General features: G+C 48.1%; 1 protein-coding gene across 1 annotated transcript in view; it reads right to left on the bottom strand.

Annotated features, from left to right (window-relative positions):
• Positions 1 to 782: 782 nt before the first annotated feature.
• LOC133639410 (solute carrier family 22 member 7-like) overlaps positions 783 to 10,822 on the bottom strand; it is a 13,711-nt gene continuing 3,671 nt past the window's right edge. Inside the window, exons 3-9 of the mRNA XM_062032702.1 lie at positions 8,994 to 9,148; positions 8,761 to 8,929; positions 8,583 to 8,704; positions 7,532 to 7,646; positions 7,262 to 7,476; positions 4,200 to 4,308; positions 783 to 993 (exon numbers count right to left, since the gene is read on the bottom strand). Coding sequence (XP_061888686.1) covers positions 783 to 993; positions 4,200 to 4,308; positions 7,262 to 7,476; positions 7,532 to 7,646; positions 8,583 to 8,704; positions 8,761 to 8,929; positions 8,994 to 9,148 — 1,096 coding nt within the window. The remainder of the gene's footprint in view (positions 994 to 4,199; positions 4,309 to 7,261; positions 7,477 to 7,531; positions 7,647 to 8,582; positions 8,705 to 8,760; positions 8,930 to 8,993; positions 9,149 to 10,822) is intronic.

The following is a 10,822-nucleotide window of genomic DNA, read 5'->3' as shown; positions in this document are numbered from 1 at the left end:
ACTTATCTGAGTCCAAAACGAAGTTTTTTGTAACAAGTTTAACTTATCTGAGTCCCAAATTAACTTTGTTACAAGTTTAACTTATCCCAGTCCAACATGAACTTCATTGTTACAAGTCTAACTTATCTGAGTCCTTTTTGTCACAAGTTAAACTTATCTGAGTCCCAAATGAACTTTGTTACAAGTTTAACTTATCTGAGTCCACAACGAACTTTTTAGTTACAAGTTTAACTTATCTTAGTCCCAAATGAACTTTGTTACAAGTTTAACTTATCTGAGTCCCAAATTAACTTTGTTACAAGTTTAACTTATCTTAGTCCCAAATTAACTTTGTTACAAGTTTAACTTATCGGAGTCCCAAATGAACTTTTAGTTATAAGTTTAAACTTATCTGAGTCCAAAATGAACTTTTTAGTTACAAGTTTAACTTATCTGAGTCCCAAATGAACTTTGTTACAAGTTTAACTTATCTGAGTCCCAAATGAACTTTGTTACAAGTTAAACTTATCTGAGTCCCAAATGAACTTTTTAGTTACAAGTCTAACTTATCTGAGTACTTTTTGTCACAAGTTGAACTTATCCCAGTCCAAAAGGAAGCTTTAGTTGACATGTTTTTATTGAATCTTGCCATGGTTCCAACAGATGAACGTGATCCGAGGTCACTTCCTGGATGGTGTCAGGTCATCTCCATGCTAGCTCGGTGGTTAGCGTCCAACTTCCTGTGCCTGTGGAGGACAAAGTCCACTTAGTGGTCCTCCCGGCCTGCGGGGGCAGTTATGGACTCACCTTCCCTCCTCCACGTCCACCACGTCCTCAGGCAGCCGCACGTTGAAGGTCTCTGGTAGGAGGAAGACCAAGCCTCCACTCACTGTGCCCATGAGGGCCAGGATGAGGGGCGGCAGGAAGAGCCAGGCGTCCTCCAGCAGAACCATCATGGGCGCCAAGGAGCTGCCCACGCGAGCCAGACAGGAAGTGTAGCCCAGCCCGCACTGCCTGTCCAGTCACAGCCGCTTCAGTTAGCTACACATGCTAACTCAGACAAGGAACAACACAAACACTTCATCTGGGGCGGTATAGCTGGGTTGGTAGAGTGGCCGTGCCAGCAACTTAAGGGTTCAAGGTTCGATCCCCACTTCCGCCATCTTAGTCACTGCCGTTGTGTCCTTGGGCAAGACACTTTACCCACCTGCTCCCAGTGCCACCCACACTGCTTTAAATGTCACTTAGATATTGACTTTCACTATGTCAAGCGCTTTGAGTCACTAGAGAAAAAGCGCTATATAAATATAATTCACTCCACTTCACTTCTGGGTAGCACTCATGCTAACTAGTCTGAGATAACCTAACTCATGACAGGCTAACATGACCAACTAACTCAACAGGAAGTGAACAACAAGCTAACATATCCTAGAGACTAATGCTAGGTTAACATGTGAAAGTGGACATGCCAGATCCACTCCGCGTCCATGGTCTTACCTAAAGCCAGTGGGGTAAAGCTGTGGTCTTACCTAAGGACAGTGGGGTATAGCTGTGGTCTTACCTAAGGACAGTGGGGTATAGCTGTGGTCTTACCTGAGGACAGTGGGGTATAGCTGTGGTCTTACCTAAGGACAGTGGGGTATAGCTGTGGTCTTACCTAAAGCCAGCGGGGTAAAGCTGTGGTCTTACCTAAGGACAGTGGGGTATAGCTGTGGTCTTACCTAAAGCCAGTGGGGTAAAGCTGTGGTCTTACCCAAGGACAGTGGGGTATAACTGTGGTCTTACCTGAGGACAGTGGGGTATAGCTGTGGTCTTACCTGAGGACAGTGGGGTATAGCTGTGGTCTTACCTGAGGACAGTGGGGTATAGCTGTGGTCTTACCTAAGGACAGTGGGGTATAGCTGTTGTCTTACCTGAGGACAGTGGGGTATAGCTGTGGTCTTACCTGAGGACAGTGGGGTATAGCTGTGGTCTTACCTAAAGCCAGTGGGGTAAAGCTGTGGTCTTACCTAAGGACAGTGGGGTATAGCTGGGGTCTTACCTGAGGACAGTGGGGTATAGCTGTGGTCTTACCTGAGGACAGTGGGGTATAGCTGTGGTCTTACCTGAGGACAGTGGGGTATAGCTGTGGTCTTACCTGAGGACAGTGGGGTATAGCTGTGGTCTTACCTAAGGACAGTGGGGTATAGCTGTGGTCTTACCTGAGGACAGTGGGGTATAGCTGTGGTCTTACCTGAGGACAGTGGGATATAGCTGTGGTCTTACCTAAAGCCAGTGGGGTAAAGCTGTGGTCTTACCTAAGGACTGTGGGGTATAGCTGTGGTCTTACCTGAGGACAGTGGGGTATAGCTGTGGTCTTACCTGAGGACAGTGGGGTATAGCTGTGGTCTTACCTGAGGACCGTGGGGTATAGCTGTGGTCTTACCTGAGGACAGTGGGGTATAGCTGTGGTCTTACCTAAGGACAGTGGGGTATAGCTGTGGTCTTACCTGAGGACAGTGGGGTATAGCTGTGGTCTTACCTGAGGACAGTGGGGTATAGCTGTGGTCTTACCTGAGGACAGTGGGGTATAGCTGTGGTCTTACCTGAGGACAGTGGGGTATAGCTGTGGTCTTACCTAAAGCCAGTGGGGTAAAGCTGTGGTCTTACCTGAGGACAGTGGGGTATAGCTGTGGTCTTACCTGAGGACAGTGGGGTATAGCTGTGGTCTTACCTGAGGACAGTGGGGTATAGCTGTGGTCTTACCTGAGGACAGTGGGGTATAGCTGTGGTCTTACCTGAGGACAGTGGGGTATAGCTGTGGTCTTACCTGAGGACAGTGGGGTATAGCTGTGGTCTTACCTGAGGACAGTGGGGTATAGCTGTGGTCTTACCTGAGGACAGTGCGGTATAGCTGTGGTCTTACCTAAGGCCAGTGGGGTAAAGCTGTGGTCTTACCTAAGGACAGTGGGGTATAGCTGTGGTCTTACCTAAAGCCAGTGGGGTATAGCTGTAGTTTTACCCAAAGACATCGGGGTACTGCTGTGGTCTTACCTAAGGACAGTGGGGTATAGCTGTGTTCTTACCTAAGGACAGTGGGGTATAGCTGTGGTCTTTCCCTAAGGACAGTGGGGTACTGCTGTGGTCTTACCTAAGGACAGTGGGGTATAGCTGTGGTCTTACCTAAAGCCAGTGGGGTATAGCTGTAGTTTTACCCAAAGACATCGGGGTACTGCTGTGGTCTTACTTAAGGACAGTGGGGTATAGCTGTGTTCTTACCTAAGGACAGTGGGGTATAGCTGTGGTCTTTCCCTAAGGACAGTGGGGTACTGCTGTGGTCTTGCCTAAAGACAGTGGTGTATAGCTGTGGTCTTACCTAAGGACAGTGGGGTATAGCTGTGGTCTTACCTCAGGACAGTGGGGTATAGCTGTGGTCTTACCTGAGGACAGTGGGGTATAGCTGTGGTCTTACCTGAGGACAGTGGGGTATAGCTGTGGTCTTACCTAAGGCCAGTGGGGTAAAGCTGTGGTCTTACCTAAGGACAGTGGGGTATAGCTGTGGTCTTACCTAAAGCCAGTGGGGTATAGCTGTAGTCTTACCCAAAGACATCGGGGTACTGCTGTGGTCTTACCTAAGGACAGTGGGGTATAGCTGTGTTCTTACCTAAGGACAGTGGGGTATAGCTGTGGTCTTTCCCTAAGGACAGTGGGGTACTGCTGTGGTCTTGCCTAAGGACAGTAGTGTATAGCTGTGGTCTTACCTAAGGATAGTGGGGTATAGCTGTGGTCTTACCTCAGGACAGTGGGGTTCTGCTGTGGTCTTACCTAAGGACACTGGGGTAAAGCTGTGGTCTTACCTAAGGACAGTGGGGTATAGCTGTGGTCTTACCTGAGGACAGTGGGGTACTGCTGTGGTTTTACCTAAGGACAGTGGGGTACTGCTGTGGTCTTACCTAAGGACAGTAGGGTATAGCTGTGGTCTTACCCAAGGACAGCAAGGTACTGCTGTGGTCTTACCTAAGGACAGTAGGGTATAGCTGTGGTCTTACCTATGGACAGTGGGGTATAGCTGTGGTCTTACCTAAGGACAGTGGGGTACTGCTGTGGTCTTACCTAAGGACAGTGGGGTATAGCTGTGGTCTTACCTAAGGACAGTGGGGTATAGCTGTGGTCTTACCTAAGGACAGTGGGGTATAGCTGTGGTCTTACCTAAGGACAGTGGGGTACTGCTGTGGTCTTACCTAAGGACAGTGGGGTAGAGTTCAGCCGAGTACAGGAAGGCAGTAGTGAAGGCCGCCTCACAGGAGCCTTTGGCCAACACGGCGATACAGGTGCGCACCTGCCACAACTCTGAATCAGGAGACAAAAGTGACACAGGTGTGAGGAGACAAAGGTGACACAGGTGTGAGGAGACAAAAGTGGCACAGGTGTGAGGAGACAAAGGTGACACAGGTGTGAGGAGACACAGGTGACACAGGTGTGAGGAGACACAGGTGACACAGGTGTGAGGAGACAAAAGTGGCACAGGTGTGAGGAGACAAAGGTGACGCAGGTGTGAGAAGACAAAAGTGACGCAGGTGTGAGGAGACAAAGGTGACGCAGGTGTGAGGAGACAAAAGTGACACAGGTGTGAGGAGACAAAGGTGACGCAGGTGTGAGGAGACAAAGGTGACGCAGGTGTGAGGAGACAAAGGTGACGCAGGTGTGAGGAGACAAAGGTGACGCAGGTGTGAGGAGACAAAGGTGACGCAGGTGTGAGGAGACAAAAGTGACACAGGTGTGAGGAGACAAAGGTGACGCAGGTGTGAGGAGACAAAGGTGACGCAGGTGTGAGGAGACAAAAGTGACACAGGTGTGAGGAGACAAAGGTGACGCAGGTGTGAGGAGACAAAGGTGACGCAGGTGTGAGGAGACAAAGGTGACGCAGGTGTGAGGAGACAAAGGTGACGCAGGTGTGAGGAGACAAAGGTGACGCAGGTGTGAGAAGACAAAAGTGACGCAGGTGTGAGGAGACAAAAGTGACACAGGTGTGAGGAGACAAAAGTGACGCAGGTGTGAGGAGACAAAAGTGACACAGGTGTGAGAAGACAAAAGTGACACAGGTGTGAGAAGACAAAGGTGGCACAGGTGTGAGGAGACAAAGCTGGCACAGGTGTGAGGAGACAAAGGTGACGCAGGTGTGAGAAGACAAAGGTGACGCAGGTGTGAGAAGACAAAAGTGACACAGGTGTGAGGAGACAAATGTGACACAGGTGTGAGGAGACACAGGTGACACAGGTGTGAGGAGACACAGGTGTGAGGAGACAAAAGTGGCACAGGTGTGAGGAGACAAAGGTGACGCAGGTGTGAGAAGACAAAAGTGACGCAGGTGTGAGGAGACAAAAGTGACACAGGTGTGAGAAGACAAAGGTGACACAGGTGTGAGGAGACACATGTGACACAGGTGTGAGGAGACAAAGCTGGCACAGGTGTGAGGAGACACAGGTGACACAGGTGTGAGGAGACACAGGTGACACAGGTGTGAGGAGACACAGGTGACACAGGTGTGAGGAGACACAGGTGTGAGGAGACAGGTGACACAGGTGTGAGGAGACAGGTGACACAAGTGTGAGGAGACAAAGGTGGCACAGGTGTGAGGAGACAAAGGTGGCACAGGTGTGAGGGGACAAAGGTGGCACAGGTGTGAGGAGACAAAGGTGACACAGGTGTGAGGAGACAAGAGTGACACAGGTGTGAGGAGACAACATTGGCACAGGTGTGAGGAGACAAAGGTGGCACAGGTGTGAGGAGACAAGAGTGACACAGGTGTGAGGAGACAACATTGGCACAGGTATGAGGAGACAAAGGTGGCACAGGTGTGAGGAGACAAAGGTGACACAGGTGTGAGGAGACACAGGTGACACAGGTGTGAGGAGACACAGGTGACATAGGTGTGAGGAGACACAGGTGACACAGGTGTGAGGAGACAAAGGTGGCACAGGTGTGAGGTGACAAAGGTGGCACAGGTGTGAGGTGACAAAGGTGGCACAGGTGTGAGGAGACAAAGGTGACACAGGTGTGAGGAGACAAGAGTGACACAGGTGTGAGGAGACAACATTGGCACAGGTGTGAGGAGACAAAGGTGGCACAGGTGTGAGGTGACAGCTGCGAGGGGACAAAGGTGGCACAGGTGTGAGGAGACAAAGGTGACACAGGTGTGAGGAGACAAGAGTGACACAGGTGTGAGGAGACAACATTGGCACAGGTGTGAGGAGACAAAGGTGGCACAGGTGTGAGGTGACAAAGGTGGCACAGGTGTGAGGTGACAGCTGCGAGGGGACAAAGGTGGCACAGGTGTGAGGAGACAAGAGTGACACAGGTGTGAGGAGACAACATTGGCACAGGTGTGAGGAGACAAAGGTGGCACAGGTGTGAGGAGACAAAGGTGACACAGGTGTGAGGAGACACAGGTGACACAGGTGTGAGGAGACACAGGTGACACAGGTGTGAGGAGACACAGGTGACACAGGTGTGAGGAGACACAGGTGACAGGTGTGAGGAGACAAAAGTGACGCAGGTGTGAGGAGACAAAAGTGACACAGGTGTGAGAAGACAAAGGTGACACAGGTGTGAGGAGACACATGTGACACAGGTGTGAGGAGACAAAGCTGGCACAGGTGTGAGGAGACAAAGGTGGCACAGGTGTGAGGTGACAAAGGTGACACAGGTGTGAGGAGACAAGAGTGACACAGGTGTGAGGAGACAACATTGGCACAGGTGTGAGGAGACAAAGGTGGCACAGGTGTGAGGTGACAGCTGCGAGGGGACAAAGGTGGCACAGGTGTGAGGTGACAAAGGTGACAGGTGTGAGGAGACAATGTTGGCACAGGTGTGAGGAGACAAAGCTGGCACAGGTGTGAGGAGACAAAGGTGGCACAGGTGTGAGGTGACAAAGGTGACACAGGTGTGAGGAGACAAGAGTGACACAGGTGTGAGGAGACAAAGGTGGCACAGGTGTGAGGTAGCAAAGGTGACAGGTGTGAGGAGACAATGTTGGCACAGGTGTGAGGAGACAAAGGTGGCACAGGTGTGAGGTGACACAGGTGTGAGGAGACAAAGGTGAGACAGGTGTGAGGTGAGACAGGTGTGAGGAGACAAAGGTGGACCAGGTGTGAGGTGAGACAGGTGTGAGGAGACAAAGGTGGACCAGGTGTGAGGAGACAAAGGTGAGACAGGTGTGAGGAGACAAAGGTGTGAGGAGACAAAGGTGAGACAGGTGTGAGGTGAGACAGGTGTGAGGTGAGACAGGTGTGAGGTAGGTCACCTAGTGGGATGGTGGTGTTGAGGGCGATCAGGAGTCCAGTGGTGATCAGGAAGCTGGCCTGACCATTGCGGCGTCCAATGCGGTCCAGCAAGAAGTAGGTGAGGATCTTGGCGGGAAGTTCGATGGCGGCGTAGATGAGGTGAGTCAGGTAGATGCTGACTCCAAAGCCTGAGATCCTCAAGCTGATGCCGTAGTACAGGAAGGCCACGGAAAACCTGCAACACACCACCATCAGTCTGCAGGTCAAAGGTCAGCCAAGCCTGCCTTTACCAGAAGACTCCCGAGACCAGCGTGATCTTCCTCAACTCAGGTGTGGTGAACAGGTGCAGGTAGGAGTGTGTTACCTGGGGCAGCGTCACCAGGGTCACCAGCTGCAACAAAGGGGCTTTTCATGTGACAGGGCCACAGGAAGGTGCAACAAAGGGGCTTTTCATGTGAAAGGGCCACAGGAAGGTGCAACAAAAGGGGTTTTCATGTGAAAGGTCCACAGGAAGGTGCACAAAGGGGCTTTTTGTGTGAAAGGTCTACAGGAAGGTGCACAAAGGGGATTTTCATGTGAAAGATCCACAGAAAGGTGCAACAAAGGTGCTTTTCGTGTGAAAGGGCCACAGGAAGGTGCAACAAAGGGGTTTTTCATGTGAAAGGGCCACAGGAAGGTGCAAAAAAGTGGATTTTCATGTGAAAGGGCCACAGGAAGGTGCAACAAAGAGGATTTTCATGTGAAAGGTCCACAGGAAGGTGCAACAAAGGAGATTATTTATGTGAAAGGGCCACAGGAAGGTGCAAAAAAGTGGATTTTCATGTGAAAGGGCCAGAGGAAGGTGCAACAAAGAGGATTTTCATGTGAAAGGGCCACAGGAAGGTGCAACAAAGGGGCTTTTCATGTGAAAGGTCCACAGGAAGGTGCAACAAAGAGGATTTTCATGTGAAAGGTCCACAGGAAGGTGCAACAAAGAGGATTTTCATGTGAAAGGGCCACAGGAAGGTGCAACAAAGAGGATTTTCATGTGAAAGGTCCACAGGAAGGTGCAACAAGGAGGATTTTAATGTGAAAGGGCCACAGGAAGGTGCAACAAAGGGGCTTTTCATGTGTAAGGGCCCCAGGAAGGTGCAACAAAGGGGCTTTTCATGTGTAAGGGCCCCAGGAAGGTGCAACAAAGGGGCTTTTCATGTGTAAGGGCCCCAGGAAGGTGCAACAAAGGGGCTTTTCATGTGTAAGGGCCCCAGGAAGGTGCAACAAAGGAGCTTTTCATGTGAAAGGTCCACAGGAAGGTGCAACAAAGAGGATTTTCATGTGTAAGGGCCCCAGGAAGGTGCTGACTTACGTCCGCTTCCAGCTTGCCGGGGTCCTTCCTGTTCACCTTGGCGCAGCGCAGCAGGAGCTGGCGGGCCTCACCACTCCTGCCCTTGGTCAGCAGCCAGCGGGCAGACTCGGGCAGCCACCTGGACGAGGTCACTTGAGGTCAAAGGTGAGGACGGGTGGCGGAGGCGACTCTTACCAGCAGCTGAAGAGAGAGAGCACGCAGGGCGCCGTGACCGCCAGCATAAGGTGGCGCCAGTCTCGGATGGCGTAGGCGAGGAGGGCGAGCAGCATGTTGCCCACGCACCACGCCAGGCTGATCCCGGTGCTCATCAGGGTGCGGTGCTCCACGTCCGTCCACTCCAAGCCTGCACGCCACAGCACGTTAGCTACAAGCTAGCTAGCATGTGCGTGGTCACGTGTGCCACCCACCCAGGACCGTGCTGATGATGGACATGCCGCTAAGTCCGGCGCCGCAGAGCGCCCGCGACAAGGCGAACATGATGTAAGAGTTAGAGAAAGCCGAGGTTACGCCCATTGTGGTGGCGCCCGCCAACGCCATCACCAACATCCGCTTACGTCCGAACCTGCAACACCAGCACTTTCTGTACAATCCTTAAACACATCTATTCTAAACCTTAAATAAATGCTTGCACGAGTCAGCCAACAACGGAGCTCATTGGAGTATTCCGACTATAAAGTGCTCTAAAAAACATCCAAAAGCTTTTATATAGACACTAAGTATATATGTAGTATCTAGTACCATTCATAATAACATGTCATATTTACATATTGTCATCATACTGTAAGTATATATGTAGTATCTAGTACCATTCATAATAACATGTCATATTCACATAGTGTCATCATACTGTAAGTATATATGTAGTATCTAGTACCATTCATAATAACATGTCATGTTTACATAGTGTCATCATACTGTAAGTATATATGTAGTATCTAGTACCATTCATAATAACATGTCATATTTACATAGTGTCATCATACTGTAAGTATATATGTACTATCTAGTACCATTCATAATAACATGCCATATTTACATAGTGTCATCATACTGTAAGTATATATGTAGTATCTAGTACCATTCATAATAACATGTCACATTTACATAGTGTCATCATACTGTAAGTATATATGTAGTATCTAGTACCATTCATAATAAGATGTCATATTTACATATTGTCATCATACTGTAAGTATATATGTAGTATCTAGTACCATTCATAATAACATGTCATATTCACATAGTGTCATCATACTGTAAGTATATATGTAGTATCTAGTACCATTCATAAAAACATGTCATATTCACATAGTGTCATCATACTGTAAGTATATATGTAGTATCTAGTGCCATTCATAATAACATGTCATATTTACATAGTGTCATCATACTGTAAGTATATATGTAGTATCTAGTACCATTCATGATAACATGTCATATTTACATAGTGTCATCATACTGTAAGTATATATGTAGTATCTAGTACCATTCATAAAAACATGTCATATTTACATATTGTCATCATACTGTAAGTATATATGTAGTATCTAGTACCATTCATGATAACATGTCATATTTACATAGTGTCATCATACTGTAAGTATATATGTAGTATCTAGTACCATTCATAAAAACATGTCATATTTACATATTGTCATCATACTGTAAGTATATATGTAGTATCTAGTACCATTCATAATAACATGTCATATTTACATATTGTCATCATACTGTAAGTATATATGTAGTATCTAGTACCATTCATAATAACATGTCATATTTACATATTGTCATCATACTGTAAGTATATATGTAGTATCTAGTACCATTCATAATAACATGTCATATTCACATAGTGTCATCATACTGTAAGTATATATGTAGTATCTAGTACCATTCATAATAACATGTCATATTTACATATTGTCATCATACTGTAAGTATATATGTAGTATCTAGTACCATTCATGATAACATGTCATATTTACATATTGTCATCATACTGTAAGTATATATGTAGTATCTAGTACCATTCATGATAACATGTCATATTCACATATTGTCATCATACTGCGCTGTGATGAAAAGATGGATGCTGTGATGAAAAGATGGATGCTGTGATGAAAAGATGGATGCTGTGATGAAAAGATGGATGCTGTGATGAAAAGATGGATGCTGTGATGAAAAGATGGATGCTGTGATGAAAAGATGGATGCTGTGATGAAAAGATGGATGC

The sequence above is a fragment of the Entelurus aequoreus genome, linkage group LG22 (assembly GCF_033978785.1).
Source record: "Entelurus aequoreus isolate RoL-2023_Sb linkage group LG22, RoL_Eaeq_v1.1, whole genome shotgun sequence".
NCBI lineage: Eukaryota > Metazoa > Chordata > Actinopteri > Syngnathiformes > Syngnathidae > Entelurus > Entelurus aequoreus.
This window is presented reverse-complemented; position numbering and strand designations above follow the sequence as displayed.